The sequence below is a fragment of the Ambystoma mexicanum genome, chromosome 11 (assembly GCF_040938575.1).
Source record: "Ambystoma mexicanum isolate Mex_15411 chromosome 11, UKY_AmexF1_1, whole genome shotgun sequence".
NCBI lineage: Eukaryota > Metazoa > Chordata > Amphibia > Caudata > Ambystomatidae > Ambystoma > Ambystoma mexicanum.
Genome location: NC_090934.1, coordinates 1,450,554,175 through 1,450,573,217, shown reverse-complemented (window position 1 = coordinate 1,450,573,217; position 19,043 = coordinate 1,450,554,175). Strand labels below are relative to the sequence as shown.

The 19,043-nt window shown below is 48.8% G+C and overlaps 1 protein-coding gene across 2 annotated transcripts in view; it reads right to left on the bottom strand.

Moving 5' to 3' along the window:
- Positions 1–19,043, bottom strand: part of CLPX (caseinolytic mitochondrial matrix peptidase chaperone subunit X) — a 417,306-nt gene that overhangs the window by 236,339 nt on the left and 161,924 nt on the right. For both annotated transcript variants that reach the window (XM_069625088.1, XM_069625087.1), the window contains exon 5: positions 2,408–2,567. In XM_069625088.1, the coding sequence (XP_069481189.1) occupies positions 2,408–2,567 (160 nt within the window). The remainder of the gene's footprint in view (positions 1–2,407; positions 2,568–19,043) is intronic.

Here is a 19,043-nt window from a genome sequence, read left to right as displayed (position 1 = left end):
TCTGTCGCTACAGTTCGAATTTAAGTCATGAAAGTTTGCACAACACTTCTGCCATACAAATGTAGCTAAGTGTCATTCGAGTTGTATTTGAAAGCAGATATATGCAGGAGTGTGGTCGTGCCTTTGGCCAATTTCAAAAGCGCAGAATGCATTGGTTATAATCAAATGATAGCCTAGAATTGGTACATTCTGCAAAATTCTAAAACATCTGGGTTGATAAATTATGGTGGATATCTTCTGCATGCTTCCAGCTATCATTAAGTGGCAACATTCAAGACCCCACGTAACCGTAAAGGTAGCATTCTGCCAACACCTGCATTCCCTGCAATGGAAAAGATTCTGCCTACAATCCATAACATGGTGCCCCTCATGGACGCGACTAAGTGCAGCACCCTGGTCAACTACACAACCCTTCCAAGTGCTGTACAATGGCTATCACAAGAGACCCTCTGGTGCAAAGGCTACAGTCTCCGCAATATAATGGCTACGCTCACAAAATCCTCAACACCCAGGTCACACTCCTGAAGTATACAGCACAAAGGTCAACTGCACAAGTCTTCCAAGTGTAACATGTTGGCTACCTTAATGGATATTCACGGGGCAAAAACCTTGGATACAATTATAAATCATCAAAGAGCAGAACCAATGGCCACCTTTCTAATGACTTGGTTCAACAAATTGTCCACCCTCAGAAATACCTCCAGTGCAATAAGTTGCCCACCCCCACAATCCATGTAAGTGCAACACATTTCCTGTCCCCCAAACAAATGTAGGTGCGACCCAACACCCCACCCCCAAAACGCCTCAAGCGCAACACGTCTGTCATCCTAAAGGACAGAGCAGGCTCGCCAAAAGTTAAAAGCTGAGTCTTACCCTCTGCTGCTCTGCGAGCTGTGAAAGGACGCAGGAAAGTGGTCTGGTGTGTGGTTGCACTAGGAGTAGCTTTCTGCTCCCGGTCACACAGGCCACTACAGACCTATCGGTGAGGGTCAGGGCGTTAGTACTGAGGGCAGATGGGCGGGTTGCAGTTGTTAATGAACAAAATAATGGTGGTTGAGGGAGCCGGAAAGCACATAGTCTCGGCAAAAGTTAAAAGCTGAGGCATGCCCTTTTCTGCTCTGCGAGCTGGGAAATATACCCACTAAAGTTCACCCCCCGTCGCCCAATACCCACTTAGAAATTATCCACCTAATCAATGTCAGCATGCTAACCTCACTTTTATTTCGAGAATGCGCCTGCATGACCGAACAACAAAGCCTATGCCAGACTGGTCCATTTCTTGGTCTTCGTTCTACTTCCTGTTTTGTTTCTTTATTCTTCCATGACTATCGTTACAAAAACGGAAAGTGGAGTAAAAAAATAAAAACGGTAATACAGTAATAGGAAAAAGATATTAAGTCTTATAAGACTTGTAAATTCAATTAACCAAAACAGCAGCAGCTCAGAATCCTTCTCCCTATAAGCACGGTAATAACAGTGTAGGGTGCAAAAGGTAAAAACTACACAGCAAGCGGCATCTGCTTCAGATTTACAACTCTAACCACAGTTCGCGGTTCGGCAAATTCCTATCCCACAGGCTTTAGGGCTTATGCACGCTGGACCATCAGGCAACTGTTCTCGGGACAAAGGTCCAACACAGACGTTAACAGAGGCAGTTGAGAACTGGAAGCTAGGAGCAACACCACTCCATTACCAAAACAACCTTTTTTTTTTAAAACCACAGAGGGCTAATTTTTCGAGCTTTGTTGATTACTTGTAACAGACTATTTTTCAGACACTCTAGGTACTCCCAGGGCTTTTCATAGCTATGATCGTCTCTATAATATTACCATCACAATGCAATCAAGGTGTTGGTTTGAGTTTGCATAGAGGGGGCAATGGATGACAAAATGATAGCAGGAGGGGCACCTAGATAAATTTGCAAAACCCAAGGTTTAAGGAAAATTAGAAATGGTAGTCCGTAAAAAGACGTGCGTCACGGCTCTATGAAGCAATCACTAAATCAGAGATAGCAGCAGAGCATTGCTGGTGGTGTGTTACAGTGTAGAATGCCTCTAATGACAGCAACTGACTGAAGTGGCCTTTGTGTGGTATGAAGCATGGACCAAAAAAGGCCAGGAAGCACCAATAGGTTTTCAGACAGCAAGACGTCAACTTTCACAAAGATTCTTCTGATAGAGACAGGTACTAATGAGGGTATAACTAGCCAACGTAGAACTCCAAGGGCTTGTCATCCCTCCATCTTCTACTTCTAGGAGAATGTGCGGAACTGAAGCCACATAGCCGTACATGTCACAACCTTTTATTTCAACATCTCTGCTCCTCAGGAAGAAAGTGTCATTTCAAATTCAATACATTAGCAAAAGCATATCTGATCATTGTATAGCAACAGGTGTGTTCGACTGACCTCTAGGTGTTAGCGATGCTTGCTTCTCCATTTCAGTGTGCGGCCTCAGAGTAGTGGGAATATTATTGTATATTCTCTTGTAATGATTGTACACAGCAACTGCAAGCACTTTCTTGGCAAAAGATTGCCCGACAACATATTTGTCAAGATAGTTATAAATCTGGAAAAAAGAAATGTGATTTAGCCCATTTGAAATTTTAAAAAAACTACACCAGCGAGCAGATAAAGCAATGAAACTCCATACCAGTCGTACAAGCATGCTCACATTCTGAGCGCACCAGCTTTGCAGGTTAGGTTCTGGGGCTACATAGAAAACTAACATTGTGCTCATTTACTCACCACTGTCGAGTGAGTTTTATACCCAACAAAATAATAAATGTCAGCAGAACTTTAAGAGAACGGTGCTCTTTGTGGATCATGGTTTGCATTTGCACTCCCTTTCATCAAGTTTGTCTGGAGAGGAGGAGACCGATGAGAGGCTGGCTTGTAGTGCCTCGGCTCCTTTTACACAATCAAGATAAGGCCATTGTAGCACATGGAACACCTCCCTACAGCGCCCAACTTCTGCTTTTGGTTGGATGACAAACATTTCAGCAGGAATCCCCTGCACACACTAGCGGCTCTCCAGCTGCAACACTTTATTTGGGCGTGTTTTCTTCAGCCAGTGCCGACAAGCAAAAACAAAAATGTGGTCCTTTATTTTTTTCCCAGCCTGCGCCACCTGCGACCGGCTCATTTCCTGTCCCCACGAGGGCAGCAGCAATACATGGTGCAGCAGTGCTTAAGTAGGCGAGGGTGGGGTGGTGTTGCTAGGGTTCAGCCCCAGAACTTATTTTCTAAGAATCAGTCTGATTATGATGAGGTTTTTCTGAAACTATTTTGTTTTGCTCTCATTCAGTAGTTGATACACAAAAAGGAACAACAGTATGCACTAGGCACAGTCTTCATTCTGGGCCGGTCTACTGTTATTCCTGGACCCAAGGACCCAGATGGACAGGACAATATTTTTCATGAATAACCAGGAGTTGGAAGGTGGCAATGCCCTCTTCTTCAGTCATCGTGCAAGACAATGGTAGGGCTCTCCTAAAGCAGTGTGGGTTGACAATAAGAGGACAGTCACCAGCCAGCAGCACAAAACTCAGAGAAAAGGCCACTGCCTGAGATGAGTGTGTGCCATGAATGCCAAACTATGCACAACGATTTTGCTGCAGTGTTTGACAAGCAAGTTCCTCAGTTCAGGAATCCTGCATTTGTCAATTAACGTACCATAGGAGGAAAGCAGGTTTACTTTCTTTTCTGTGCATAGATGGTCAACATGTTCCACTTGGCGCCTTATAAATCTGAGCAAAATGTTAATGATGATTCATTTAAATGATTATTAACTAGTTTAAGGCAAATGTTAGAGTAAAGTTATTTTAGATTGATTATCTCTAAATTGCACATATCAACAGAACATAAAATCTGAGGTGGGTAGTGCATCCATCACCCTCAATAGCCGGTAAGATTTGCAGGTAATACCCTAAATGAACAAATTACTCTCTAACCTGGTAACGTTCTTTCGATGGGATGGTCCGACGACTTATTCCATATCTATGACAGTAATCACCACAGCCGTGCTGCTTCGGAAAATCTTTCGGCGTCTGCGTCCTGCGTCGATGACATCGATAGGCTGTCCGAGGGCCTCCGTCGAGCCGACGTCACCGGATGTTATAAGTAGGACGCACGACGCCCCGTAGCCTCAGTTGTAGTTTTCTCCCCCAGAACGCATGGCACCAATCTTCTGCCAGTATGACCACAGAAAGCCTTGCGGAAACATAAGCTGCAATCGCACAAGAAATTCTGTAGCAGGGTAGGCAGGGAGGGAGCGATATGGAATACGTTGTCGGACCATCCCATCGAAAGAACGTTACCAGGTAAGAGTAACTTGTTCTTCGAAGGGATTGGGTCCTCCGACTTATTCCATATCTATGACAGATTCCCAAAGCAGTAGCAACGTATGGAGGAGGGAAAAGCATTTAGAATAAAGAAATGTAGAATACTCAAATTGCAGAGTAAAGGAGTGCCTTGCCAAAGGCCAGATCCTGCCCATGGATAGAATCTAGGGAATAGTGTCGTACAAAAGTATGGACCGAAGCCCAAGTGACTGCTTCACAGATGTTACGAATAGGAACACCCCTCTGCAGGGCAGTAGAGGCAGCCATACCCCTAGTAGAATGGGCCCGTTAGCCTACCGGAGTCTCCTTACCTGCCAAGCGGTAACATTCAGAAATTGGCAAGATAATCCATCTAGACAAAGTCTGCTTAGTAACAGCTTGTCCCAAACGCCTTCCAGCGTAACCTATAAAGAGCTGATCATCCACCCTGACCCGGGACATGCGTGAAATGTAGAAACTTAAGGCTCTCCTATGATCTAACCTATGGAGCCTCTCCTCGTCCTTACCAGGATGCGGAGGAGGATAAAATGCCGAAGAACCACCTTCTGGCTTAAATGAAATTCCGACACCACTTTCGGAAGAAAGGAAGGACGAACTCTAAGGACAACCCTGTCCTTATGAAACACAGTGAAGGGTGGCTTAACTGAAAGTGCCTGTAACTCACTCACTCTGCGAGCGGAAGTGACTGCAACTAAAAATACCGTTTTCAGGGTTAACAGTCTCAAAGGACAAGAATGTAAAGGCTCAAATGGAGCACCCATTAGAAACTTCAGAACAAGGTTCAAATTCCAACCGGGCACCTGGAAAGGTGACGGAGTGAACACATTAGTGCGCCCTTTCAGAAACTGAGAAATTAAAAGGGATTTTAAAATAAGAACACTCGTCAGATGAGCGCTTAAATATGGACAGCGCCGCCAGGTAAACCTTAATGGTACCCACTTGAAAGCCCTTGTGGACTTAAGAAAGCACAAAAGACAGAACCACAGGAATGTCACATGAAAAAGGATCCACATTCTTAACCCTGCACCAGTCGCAGAACTTTCTCCAACGGCACAGGGACTTTGTTGCCGGCCGTCTGGCCGAAAGCAACACCTCCATCATGTCTTCAGGGAGGTCCCAATCCTTATACCTCAACCTTTCAGAAGCCAAGCGTGAAGGATCGCGACCTCTGGATGGAGAACCTGACACCCCCCTCCCGTGAGAGCAGATCGTCTCGGTAGGGAAGACGACGTGGAGGGCAAATGGACTTGTCGAGAAGGTCCGGGTACCACGTCCTCCGGGCACATGCCGGAGCAATGAGGATCATCCTGGAATGGAACCTCCGCAGCACTTGCGGGATAACGGGGACTGGAGGAAACACGTACAGCAGTGGGAAGGACCACTCCACCACAAACGCGTCTCCCAAGGCTCCTCTTGTAGGAAATGCCCGTGAGCAGAACCTTTCACACTTCCGGTTGACACTGGAGGCAAAGAGATCCACTTGAGGGGTCCCCCAAAGGGCGAAGATCTCCAGGAGAATCTCCTGAGCCAGCTCCCACTCGTGAGAGACCGTGCTCTGCCTGCTCAGAGTGTCCGCCGACTCGTTTTCGTCTCCGGCCAGATGAACTGCAGAGATCGAAATTCCCTGCTTGATGGCCCAGGACCAGAGCTGCATCGCCTCCCTGCACAGAGGAAGTGACCCTGCCCCCCCACCTTTTTGTTGAGGTAGTGCATGGCCACCGTGTTGTCCGTCAGAATCAGGAAATTCTTTCGTTTCCTTGCACAGTCGGCAGAAAAGCCTTCAGGGCAAGCTTGACGGCCCTCAGCTCCAACGGATTGATATGGAGTCTGGACTCCGACGGAGACCAACGACCTCTGACGCAACTCGTTGGCATGAGCTCCCCAACCCGTGAGTGATGCGTCCGTCACGATCGTCACCTCCGGCCAGGGTAACCAAAATGGAGCCCCCCTCATCAAAGTGCCTTTGGCGGCCCACCACAGAAGGTCCTGAGGGACCGAGGGCGGCACCTGAACGGGGTACGACATCCTGTCGGAGGACTGTGACCGCTGCATCTTGAGAGCCCATTGCAGCAATCTCATCTGCAACCAGGCCTCTGGCACCAGAAGAATGCAGGATGCCATGAGGCCGAGCAAACTCAAGAACTCGAACGCCGGGAGACTCTGGGTACGTTCAAACTTGTGTACCGTCTGCTGAATGTGAAGAGCCCTCACTGGGGAGGAAAACACTGCCCCGGAGATGTGTCGAGCACTGCGCCGATGTACTGGAGCTGCTGAGTTGGCATCACGTGGGACTTCTTTAAGTTGAGGGAGAAGCCCAGCTTGTGAAGGGAGTGGCAGGTGAAGGACAGATGATCCAGGACTTGCTTGGGAGAGTGTGCCCTGATCAACCAATCGTCCAGGTAGGGGTAGACGTGAATCCCTTCCCTGAGATACGCTGCCACCACCACCATGAGCTTGGTGAAAACCCTCAGGGCGAAGGTCAATCCGAACGGTAGGACCCGAAACTGAAAGTGCGAGTCGCCAACCGCAAACCTCAGGTACTTCTTGTGCTTGGGATGGATCGGCACATGAAAGTAAAAGTCCTTGAGGTCGAGAGACACCAACCAGTCCTGAAGTTGAAGGGCCTGGAGGACTTGAGAGAGAGTAACCATCTTGAACTTGTCCTTCCGGAGGAGTTTGTTCAAACCACGCAAGTCCATGATGGGTCTCAATCCCCCGTCTTTCTTCAAAATCAAAAAATAAGGGAAATACCATCCCTTGTTCCTCTCCGCTACAGGCACCAGTTCTATGGCGCCTTTCTCCAGCAGGGACTAAATTTCCTGCGCAAGGAGTGGATCCTGACTAGTCAAAGAGATTCCCTGGTGGATTGTCATGGGGCCTCTGCCGGAAAGGAAGACAGTAGCCGTGGGCTATGATCTCCAGAACCCACACATCTGAAGTAATGGCACGCCATTCTACAAGATGCTGCGCCAGCCTTCCCCCACCGGCGAACCATGGGACATGGCCTCATGACTGAGCTGAAGCGGCTGCGGCATTGCCTGAGGGTAAAGAGGCAACTGCCCGAGCGGCCTTGGCACCTCGAGTACCCTGTTTTCCACCTCTGGCACTCCTACGGTGGCCCCATTGACATGCAGCTCCTCTTGATCTACTAAAGGATGAGTAATATCAAAAGGAACCTCCCTTACATTGCTGTCCCCTAGGAGGAAAAGGCAGAGGTTGGCGAACTGCAGCGCTCAACGACTTTGCTGCAGCTTTGGAGGTCTGCAACCTCACCAGGCTCCCGTCAGACTTTCTGCCAAAAAGATGTTCACCATCAAAGGGCATGTTGAGGAGCCGGGCTTGCACATCAGGAGCAAACCCCGACTTCCGCAACCACGCAAACCTGCGTATTACGGTGCTCGCCGCCATGGACCGGCTGAAACAATCTGCAATGTCCAGACCCGACTGAACGGACTCACATGGCATCCTTGCCATCCTGCACCATGGCAACAAAACCATGCCGTTCCTCCCCTTCGGGAATATGATCAGCCGCAAACGAAATACAGTTCCACAGAGTGTGCGTGAAACGTAACAAGGCACACACGGAGTTGGCTGCCTGCAAAGCCATACCCCCTGAAGAAATCACTTTCTTCGCCCAGCTATCAAAACGCTCGTCGTCCCTATCAGGAGGGATGGTAGGGTACGACGCCTGCTTTGCTGGGGCCGTAGCCGCCTGCACCACCATACTCTCCCGAGTGGGGTGCGTGATCAAGTAGCAGGGGTCGGTACTGGCTGGACGGTATTTTCGCGGCAAAGACTTGCTCACTGCTGGAAGACTCTCCGGGGCAGTCCAAGCCGCCGCCACCCTTCTTTGGAAGGCCATATGCAATGGCAGTACCGGGTAGGTTGGCGGACCTTCGTCAAGGATATCCGTCAGGTCATCCTGCAGAAAATCCACTGGTGGCCAGACCACCCCAAGTTTTCCGTTACCCTCGACATAAGGCGCCGGTACGAGGAGTCAGCATGGGTGCCAGGCTCAGGCCTACAGAACTCCACCTTCAGAGAGGTGTCCAGACCACTGGCGTCGTGCAATGACTGCCGCAGGTCTTCAATCCGGTTATGCCCAGACAAAATCTCGTCAGGTACCTCCTCAGGAACCATACCTTCCTCAGACCCTTCATCCACCCCAGAAATATAATCCAGAGGCTGGAATGAGGGCACAGAAAAAGGGACAAAGAAATGTTTTGCTTTGGCCAGAGCCTTGCTAGGGGGTTCCACCATGCCATGGGCTACCTCTGACAAAACAGCCTCGAAAGGCGTCGATGGAATCGGCGTAAAGCGTGGCGCTGACAGCTTCGACAGTCCTCGGGGGTGGAGCCCCGATCGTGTCCTTCGACAGCCTGGGTGCCGATGGCGTCGAAGGCTTCCTCGGAGGCGAATCCTCGAGAGTCCCTCGACGACCTTGGCGCCGCAGGTGTCGATGTCTTCTTCGAAGACTTCACAGGCTCCGACGGTCTCGAGGGCGTCGAGGACCGGGACCTGGAACGAGCATGTCTAGAGCGACCAACCTTGTCCGACCGAGTGGTGTCTCTAGCACGGTCACGGCCGGCATCTTTCGACGGCGCGGATGGACCGGAGCCCTGCGCCTGAAAAATCACCATCATCTCCTGCCGAAAGGAATCCCATTCGGCAGGAGTAGAATGCTTGTTGGGACAAGCAACCCGCCGACGGGCGGAGTCCTTGGACGAGGACGGCGAAGGCAATAGTGTTTCCGTGAGTGCCTCGAAGAGCCAGAGTAATGGCGTGACCTACTCCGGGACCCAGACCGCCCCCCGGACCGATGACGACAATGCGTAGAGTCGCCCCTCGAATCGTCAGTCGAAAGGCCGGCGGACTTCGACTTCCGGGGCTTGGCCACCTTACCTACAGAAAGCTTCTTCTTACGCTCCAGGCAAGGCCTTTGAAGTAAGTGACTGGCAGTCTACACAGTCATCCGTTTCGTGGTCCTCACCGAGGCACCAGAGGCAGGCGTCGTGCGAATCAGTCAACGACATCTTGGACCCGCATTCCCGACACTTCTTAAAACCCGGCCGCGGGGTAGAAAACGAAGAGGACATCATAGATATTCACAAACAAACAGGTTCGAGGAACCGAAAGAACATAACTCTAGAGTCGAGGCGCCGAGATCTCTGAAGTGAACACGTTCACAGAAAAAACGGAACTGAGGCTACGGGCGTCGTGCATCCTACTTATAACATCCGGTGACGTCGGCTCGACAGAGGCCCTCGTGGACAGCGTATCGAGTCATCGACGCAGGCACCGAAAGATTTTCCGAAGCAGCACAGCTGTGGTGATTACGGTCTTAGATATGGAATACGTCGGAGGACCCAATCCCCTCAAAATACAGACACTTTGGGGCACTGCTGTGGTTGGTGGCATCAGTGGGCCGGGAGTTGCCCACCCCGATGTGCTAGAAAATGTGGGCCCTGGCACATATTTTTACAAATTAAGCACCAAGTGTGTGCACTCTCTGCTCTCAACTCATCGGCCGTGCACTTGGGACAGGGAGGCAGGCGGCGGAGTCCACAGGCAACGCTGACTGCCCCCGACTAGACCCTTCCCTTGCCCCCCCCCCTTTTTCCAGGCCCCCTTCTGCCATACTTGCATGTCTCACCTTTTTTTTTATTTAACAAAAAGCCCATACCCGCATTGGGCAACTCCCCCTTTAGCCCTCCTTTCTCTCTCTATGCCAACAAAGGGATTTAAATGATGGATTCCGAGCTGCATCTATGCCATGAAGGTCTGGAGAGAAAAAACTAATAAGATAGCTCAGCCGGCTAAGTGGCTGCTGCAGAGATCCGTGTGTAACATGCAGATTTCAGTATGGTTAAACCAATTTCTAAGATTATGGTAAATACGATATCCCTTTTCACAAAGGCTCATTAATTCTCAATAATTTGCTTACATTCCAAGCAGTGTGTGTTCAAAGTTGGATCCTTATGGTATGACATCTTCAGATCAACCTGAAGTATTTTCATATTGCATGTGCGATTTGGTGCGCATGTCCTTATGTTTGGGGCTAGTTGTATGTTTAAGAATGGGTAAGTGGAACTATTTGTTTCTGGGAGATTTGGGGATTGCAATTCTTAGATGATGGTGCTCATTTCAGGGAGAGACGCCAGCAGGCAACCGCTGCTTTTGCTGCAGTATTTTTATACTGAATGCCTTTGTATAGCACACAGTGCAATTAAGGTGATCCTTGTGGGCTAGTGAAATTGGCACGAGTCCTGGTCACAATGATCAATGGGGTGCAGCAGCACAGCATGATGGGAGTTAAGGCACCAGGCTGATTGGTGTATATGATTGAGCATCCATTTAAATGATGTCTTTAAGTACTGCCTTCCTGAGCTATACACTGTCTTGGGAGCAGTATCAGTGGTATGTTTGGATCACTCTTTACTGATGCAGCAGGAAGCAAAAAACATTACATTCTCCATCCCCTCTCTAAACTGTACAAAGCATTTGAGTTTCCTTGCTCTGGCCCCTCCACCCCCCCAGACCCTGTTCATTGTCCCTCTTCTCTGAAGCCCTTTTCCATTCCTCTTCAGACTGATGACTGGTATTGGCATTAACAAGCCCTTTCCAGGTAAGCTTTGGTGCTGCTACTGTGGTGACTGAAGTAGTATTCAAAACTACCAAAAAGATCTACATTGTTTGCATTTCGATCAAAACTTGGACAGGAGGCTGAAAAGAGAAAGGCAATCCCCTTCTAGCGGTTTTACAATAGGAAAGTGATAAATGAGCCAACAACACTCATGCAAACATGCAAATTACTGTTCCTCTGGCAGACATGCACTAGCCAGAGATACCTCATTGCTGGCACCCTAGTAGCGCTCCCGCCTTGTAGTTTGCCACTAGTAAATCGCAGCACTTTAACCTATGCTAATACTGGGGCGTTTGTCTGGAACTTGCCAGAATTCACGCAGCAGTCACACCCAGGCCCCGATGGCTGGGTGACACATCACACTAAAACCAATACTGCCCACCAAACAACGTTTCAACATGTCACCCACTAAAAGCAATAAGAGGTCCATGTCAATGGAGTCCTTCATGGTGCAGGGCAAAGGCGGCAGCGCCGCACAAGCAGAGAACCAGAATCAACAACCTACCTCACAACCCCACCAAGATTCACAGGAAAACCAAGCGCTGACAGCAATCGCAGCCCTGCGCTCGTCCTTGGAGTCAAAGACACAGGAGGTCAAAATTGACGTGCAGCTCCTCCGACAGGATGTCAGACAGCCGAAAGGGTCACGTCGGCGGAAGTGCACCCACAAGAGACATCGGACTCTACCAAGGATCTACCAAGAGGGTCAAGGAACTTGAGAAGCGAAACGCCTCTATGGAAATGCATGCGGAAGACGCAGAGGGCAGATCGCGCAGGAACAATGTGCAGGTGCTTGGTATACAAGAGGGAACTGAGGGACCCGACCACCTTGTACATTGAAAAGCTATTATTCCAGGAGATTGGACCATGCAGGCTCTCACAAGGATTTGCTACTGAAAGGGCCCACAGATCCCTCCAGAAAAGACCTGGATAACATACACAACCAATGATTGCCAGGATACTCAACTTCCGAGACAGGGAAGTCATCCTACAAACACTCGAGAGAAGGGGGCAAGATAATACGGGGCAGCTCGAAGATTACCATCTATCCGTACTTAACGCCACCAGTTCAGAGGGCCAGGAACCCGTCCATCCCCATTAAAGCAAGCCTCAGGCAACTGCCTCAAATTCATGCTTCTGTACTCGGCTAGACTGAAAATCCTCTACAAAGGCAAGGCACAATTTCTAGAAAGCTCAGAAGCAGCCAGCACGTCGATGGACCTTAACGTGTGTAGCAAAAATGATCTAAATCTGTGACAAAAGAGATGCAGAGGAAGCTACTCACAGCAACCAAGGGACAAGGACCCGTGGCCTTCATGCAAGCACTAACTACATAATGTAGAAACAGCCGCTTCCAAAGCCACGAGAAAGGCATCACTCACCTGGGCGGGGAAACAAACTACGCTGCCCAGAATTTAACCAGAATCCCCTAACCACTTGAGGGAACACCACTGCCGCGATTACGGTCCGAATTACCAGTGGGCGCGAACCCCAGCCACCCACTGCTGGTCTTCACCACCCGCCAAAAAGATACAAAAGGTCCCCAGCCCCACTTCTGTTACACAACGGGAAGACAAAGCATTGTAGGTACCAGAGTGCTTTAACAACTTGACGCTGTTGGGCACCATGTTCAAGTTTATATGTTATCCATACAAAGCGACTCTAGGGTTTTCCCACCGGGCAAGCAGGACGGACAAAAATTGTTGACCTGGGGTATTTATAAATTTCAGGCTTGTGCAGGGACCCTGGTGGATTTCGCACCAAGCTAGCAGAGGGCTGCTGGTGACAGGACAGCTGCGCCACTCCCTGGGGATAGATGCTCAGGCCACTGGCGAACCAACCGATTCACATTGCAATGTCGACTGCCATAAGAATAATGTCATTGAACTGGGGGGGAAGGGAGCAAACCCTGACTCTGAAGGACCTTTGTGAGAAAGGTACACCCCTAACATTCGAGAGATGCAAAGCCACATTTGATATACAGGAATGTGAAAGATTCCATTATATTCAACTCCGGCACTGGATTGCCAACAGGAAGATCTGGGAGGGGGCAACTCTAGACCCAGTGGGGCTGGAACTCAGGATAAAGAAGGCCAGCTGGAAAAAGGGGTGTTGAAATTGGATCGCTTGATGGGGTCGGTAGATCCAGAAGAAACTCATGTATATGCAAAGATGGGAGGCTGATGTGGGGAGGCCCATCTCTGGGGAGACCTGGAGCCGTATATGGTAAAGAGCCGTCAAAAGCTCCAAATGCTCCTCAATCAAAGAGGCAGCATACAAAATGTGCCCGAGGTGGTATATGACGCCAGCACGCATGCACTCCATTAACCCGGACTACCCCATATCCTTCTGGAGAGGCTGCGGTCAACCTGGGGATTTAATTCACATGTGGTGTTGCTGAGATATACTGTGGTGAGACTTTGAGCCATATCAAGGAGATAACAGGGGCACAACTGCCTTATGATCCGGTGGTGGTTCTACTGGGGGAGGCAGTTGAGGGGTGTTATGCAAACTCGGGTCCAAAGCCAGCCTTATCACCCATATGCTGAGCGCTGCCAGAATCACCCTGGCACAAGCATGGAAGAACAAGCAAGGGACGATAGTGGCTATGTGGTGGGTGAGAGAGACTATGGTGGGTGATGGCTATGGAAAAAAATGACAGCATTAACTCATGGTTCCTATTCAAAATACTTGAATACCACTGCATGAATTCACAGACGATATAGAACAGATCCTGGGCCGAAAAGGCGATCCAGCCCGGACAACTCATGAAAGCCGAAATATTCACCACTCCACCCAAATGTTTGGAAGTTATGCTTTTTTTTGGCAGGAGGTTGGGGGGGGGGGGGGGTTTAACAGAGCTAACTGAACCCAAACACTGGAGCAAACAATTGGGGAGGGCCAACACTTGCTATTCTCTAAATGCATACATGTTTGTAATTAATGCTCTTGAAAACCTAAATAAAGCTGGTAAGAAAAATAAATTTAAAAAACAAATGTCATGGAATGTACGTGGCCTTCAATCCTATCTATGCAGAAACAGAGTGAAATCCTATATAAAGAGCAAATTGTATATATACTATTACTACAGGAAACGCACCCGCTCCCCGAGGGACAAAAAGCTCTACTGTCCAGATGGGGAGGGAAAGGATATGGAGCCACCTATTACAAGTACGCCAGATGGGTCCTCACCTCGATGGACGGTACGCTACCCTTACAATTATTGGTAATAGAAAAAGCCAAGGAGGTGAAATACCAGATTGTCAGAGGGTACCTCGAACATAGAGATCTGCATAGTCAATTCATAAATTCCGAACCATAAAATCCCGGCACACATACACACTCTAAATAAATTGGTAACAGCAAGGCGCAGATTTGAATTGTGTAAGGAACCCTGCACTGGAAAGATCATCCCCTCTGAACAATAGCCCCTCCCGAACTCTACCAGACTGAATATAAAAACAAAACAGACTGATTTAGTTGATGTCTGGAGGGAAATAGACCCCGACAGCAAGGGTTACCCTCACTATAGACCCCCCCCCCCTGCCCCACAAGCTGTACACACGAAATCAACTATTTCTTTGTGGGATCAACACATCTTGCAAAGATCAATAGCGCAGAATACATGGGACACACAATATCTGACTACTCCCCTTTGGTGATTGAATGGTGCCTTGCATACCTATTCTGACATGGCACATGCCAATCGGGGCACTAACCGATGTAGCCTTCAAAAAGTTGTCAGAATTCTTAATTAACTTCCTTAAGAACAATATTGGGAGTGCAAGTAGTTGGGGTATCATGTGGGAAGCCATGAAAGTAGTGATCAGAGGTGAGGTCATAGCTAGGGCAGGGGACATCTGCCGGATACATGAGAAACTGGAGTCCACAGAAAACTAAAAGTACTTGCGGTCCCAAATCCAGACCGACAGTCCACAGAAGAGAAACTCAATGGGGCACGATCTAGGTGCTGCAATGCCTGGCAGAAACTGGCCAAATTTGATTACACTGTCCAAACCGAACGCATATTGAAGGGGATAAAACTGGGTGATTACTGGCATGACTGTGCAGACCACATGCTCTACAACGAATGTGGGGCCCCATGGAGCTCCCAACCAGTGATTAACGAAATCTTGACCTGTTTCTATACATAACTATATAAGCACGATAACCCATTTCCCCTAGAGGACCTGGACGAGGTTTTCCCAGATACTCCCTAAACTTACCCATTACTAAGAGTAACTCAATGAAGCCATCGCTTTCTTACACACAGGGAAGAAAGCGATGGGAATGGACTTACTCCGCTCAGAATTTTATAGAGCTTATACTGCTACCCTGACCCCAACGCTTCTGAAAGTCTTTACGGAAGCATATGACACAGGTGTGCTACCAACGGGCGTGAGGGAGACCCTAGTGATAGCCATCCCTAAATCTGGGAAAACAGCAGACCGGTAGGATTCATACCAACCTCTGGCAATTAAACTGTGACAAAGATACTTACAAGAGTCCTAGCTAGAACCCTCTGTAGAGTTATTACAACATTAGTATACACAGATCAGACAGGATTTGAACCCAGACGCAGTACGGCCCTGAACCTCCAAAGTCTCCAACACGTTATAGACAAAACACAAAACCGCAAAGAATATGTGGTGGCATCCCTGGACGCCACCAAACCATTTGGCTTGGTCTATTGGGAGTTGCTACTTGCATCATTGGAAACTTTTGGGCTGGGCCGAGAATATTTTCATTGGGTTAAACTTCTATACACCTCCCTGACGGCTAGACTGAAGTCGGGCAAGCAGGTATCAGGAATATGGAATATCCAACTGAGTACCCATCAGGGCTGCCTGCTCTCACCCATGTTATACATACTATCTATGGAATCCATAGTGGCATACCTATGCCAAGAATACTTGGAAACGGGCATACTGATTGGCTGCTCTAACCACTTAATATCGCTTTACGCAGACAATGCCTTACGATACCTCTGTGAACCACGACACAACCTACCCATTTTCCTGGACACGCTTGATATATGAGCTATCCGGGATCTGATTCAATAGGTATAAATCCTGCCTCTTCCCATGGGCTGGGCTCCGCAACGCGGACTTGACCGCCTTACCCGATCTGGGCCTCCCCTGAGAGACTGAATCGTTCAAATACAGGTATCCAAATTGTACACACACCCCCAAAGAGAGACAACTGCAACAAGCTCAGGGTACTGGGGGGAGGGGGGGGGGGGGGGGGGGCGGGGTTGTCTAGAGAAATCCCATTTCCTTCTGGTCCAGACTGCCGCTGTCAACCCTGGGTAGACTGGCCGTTATTACAATGATAGTGCTCCCTAGATTTCTTTATGGCTTCACAAATGTCCAATACTACATAGGAGCAGCTTTCTTTCGCCACTTGGACTCAGTAATCAGAGGCTTCATATGGGCACTGGACGCCCTAAGCGAGTTGCAACAACCTTTTAAAGATCATGGGATGCAGTTACCCAACCTCGAACTGTATTACCTAGCGGACCAACTAAGTTACCACAAAATGGCTGGCAGACTCCCCCACATCAGAACCCGCGGCTGCTGCAGCAACTAGTGTCCCCAGCCAGACTGCACGAAATCCTGTGGCTCCCAGTGAGCTGTGAAGGCGCAATACCAATGCTGGTGAAACTTGGCCAACAGATACGGCAAAGGGCAATGAAACCACTCAAAATACAGTCTATACTCACCTTAAGTCCCGATAACCACAGATGCGTGCACAAGCAATGCAGATCTGGGAGCAGCCAGGCTCTGGGAAGAATGTGGAGTCCATACATGGGGAGACATGTACGAAGATGGCCAGTTCAGGGATATTGATAATTTAAACACAACAGTCGGGCCTGCCTATGGGTCAATTCTCGCAATACATGAGAGTGAGGAGTGTAGCAAGACGCAAATGGGGGAGGTGGCCTGAATAACCATAAGAGAAGGAATCCTGGACCCAACGCTGTAGAATGGCTGGAGACCAGTGTCCAGATTACATAGTCTCCTATTAGAAGGAGTTAGCGTCAAACCCCAGACTAAAACTGAAATGGGAGGCGGATCCGGGTTCCGTCATCACTGACCCGGAGTGGGAACGAGCACTTGACTCCCCTAAACAGGTGTCCCGGAATGCTAGGTTCAAACTGCTCCAAATGAATGTGCTTCACAGAACGTACTCAACTCCGAACTGGGTAGCTAGATTCAACACAGAGGCTTCATCTGGGTGCCTCCGATGCCACCAAGAGGAGGCAGACTTCACACACATCTTCTGGAAATGCATTGAAGTACAGGCCTTTTGGTCACAAGTAGAACCAGCCTGTAGGGTGGCGGGAGTTGTTAGATACTCCTGGAATCCACTTGACTGCTTACTGGGAGCATGCCCAAGGCAAAGTAAACATAAGCATATTTATGAACTTGGCATGCATACTTGCAAAAAGGCAGATCGTCATGCTATGGAAATCGCCAAAAGGTCCCCAATACATGCGCTGTGCTGGCTACATGGCCAAGATCTGGTGTTAAGCAGAGACATGGGGCTGGGCAAAATCAGCATCGGCACTGGATGATAACCTCACTGTTACCTTAGAAGCCTGGAAAGCATTGGTAGTCGCTATTTTTCATCCATCAGATAAATCACCATGAAGCAAGGTCAACACAATATTTCAAACACCCCCTCTTGCGGAGGGAGAGCCCTGCCCGCCAATTGACCCAACACGACCATTTTAATAAAACCCTTCGACCAATAAACCGCCCACACTTGCTTAGCAACGAGTCCAATTTGTATGGAATGGTTTGTTCAGTTTAACCGTTTCATTGGCCTTCTGATTGAAAGTGCAAGCGTAGCGAGATATAATAAGCAGTTTACTCTGCTTCTTATAACTTACTGTACCTGCCAGTATGTGCTTATATAAATGCCAATAGAAAAAGTTTAAAATAAATGATCGTCTTCAAGGACCATGTGAGAAACCAGAAGGTGTCTCACCCACTAGTCCCTGGGGATCTGCCATCCAGGTGGCCAGGACACGGCCATCGCTTTTGGACCCAGTTCCTGGGGTGGACCCGTGCGGGAGGATCACCTGGATGAGGATCACAAGGCTAGTCTTGATCCTGAGAATTAGAACAATAATAGTCCCATTGCTGGCCTCTCTTGGCTGGGAAAATGTTTGGAAAAAGTAGCTACATGCCAGTTCCAGAACCATATTGAAGACAACTGTCTTCTCCGCCCGTTGCAGTCCGGTTTTCGTACCAAACACGGGACAGAGACGGCACTGGTGAAAGCTGATCAAGGACTAACCCTTGTTACAGCAGAAAGTATGGCGCCTTTACAGAAGGCTTGGCACGGACCTCTCAATTGACTCATCTTTGAGACGCCTCCGAGAGCATCATCTTGAAGAATCATCTTGGAAACATCATGACGATTTCATCCATTGCGGGGAAGCCAAGATTTCCAAGGAAGCTGCAGACATTACTTAACCACTTCTGAGTAAAATTTGAAGCAACCTGCTAGAGGAAAGCCAGACTGTTGCTGGAACAGATACCCAGGACCCTACCTGCTCAAAAAGCATTCTTGCAACCTTCCTGGATGCAAATGTAAGAAGATGGACTCAACTTTTCTACGGGGCCTGGGTAAAGTGTCCCACAGCACCCAAAGGGCCAAAAGAAGCAACTTTCAGATCGCTGCAATATCGAGCCACTTCAAGCACAAGCCGCTTCATAGGCTAACATAGCTGCGTTTGACTGTTCGAGCGCCTTCAAGCTACATCAACCTGATCAACGAGTCTGTCTGAAGCTTTGAGCTACAAGCCGTTGTCACTGGTTGTACCCCACCACTTTGTCGCATCCAGTCGAGGCTGCATCTCTACTTTCCATTTCATCAGGTCACCATCGAGCCTTTGAGCAACGCAGACTCTACATACCTCATGTCCAAGGCATTGAGCAACAAGCAGTTTGCACTTGTCAAACAATATTGCTGTGTTAAATCCAATCGAGCCAGCTTTCTAACGGGACCCAAATCAGCAGAAAGCACCCAGAATCCCATATTGATGCAG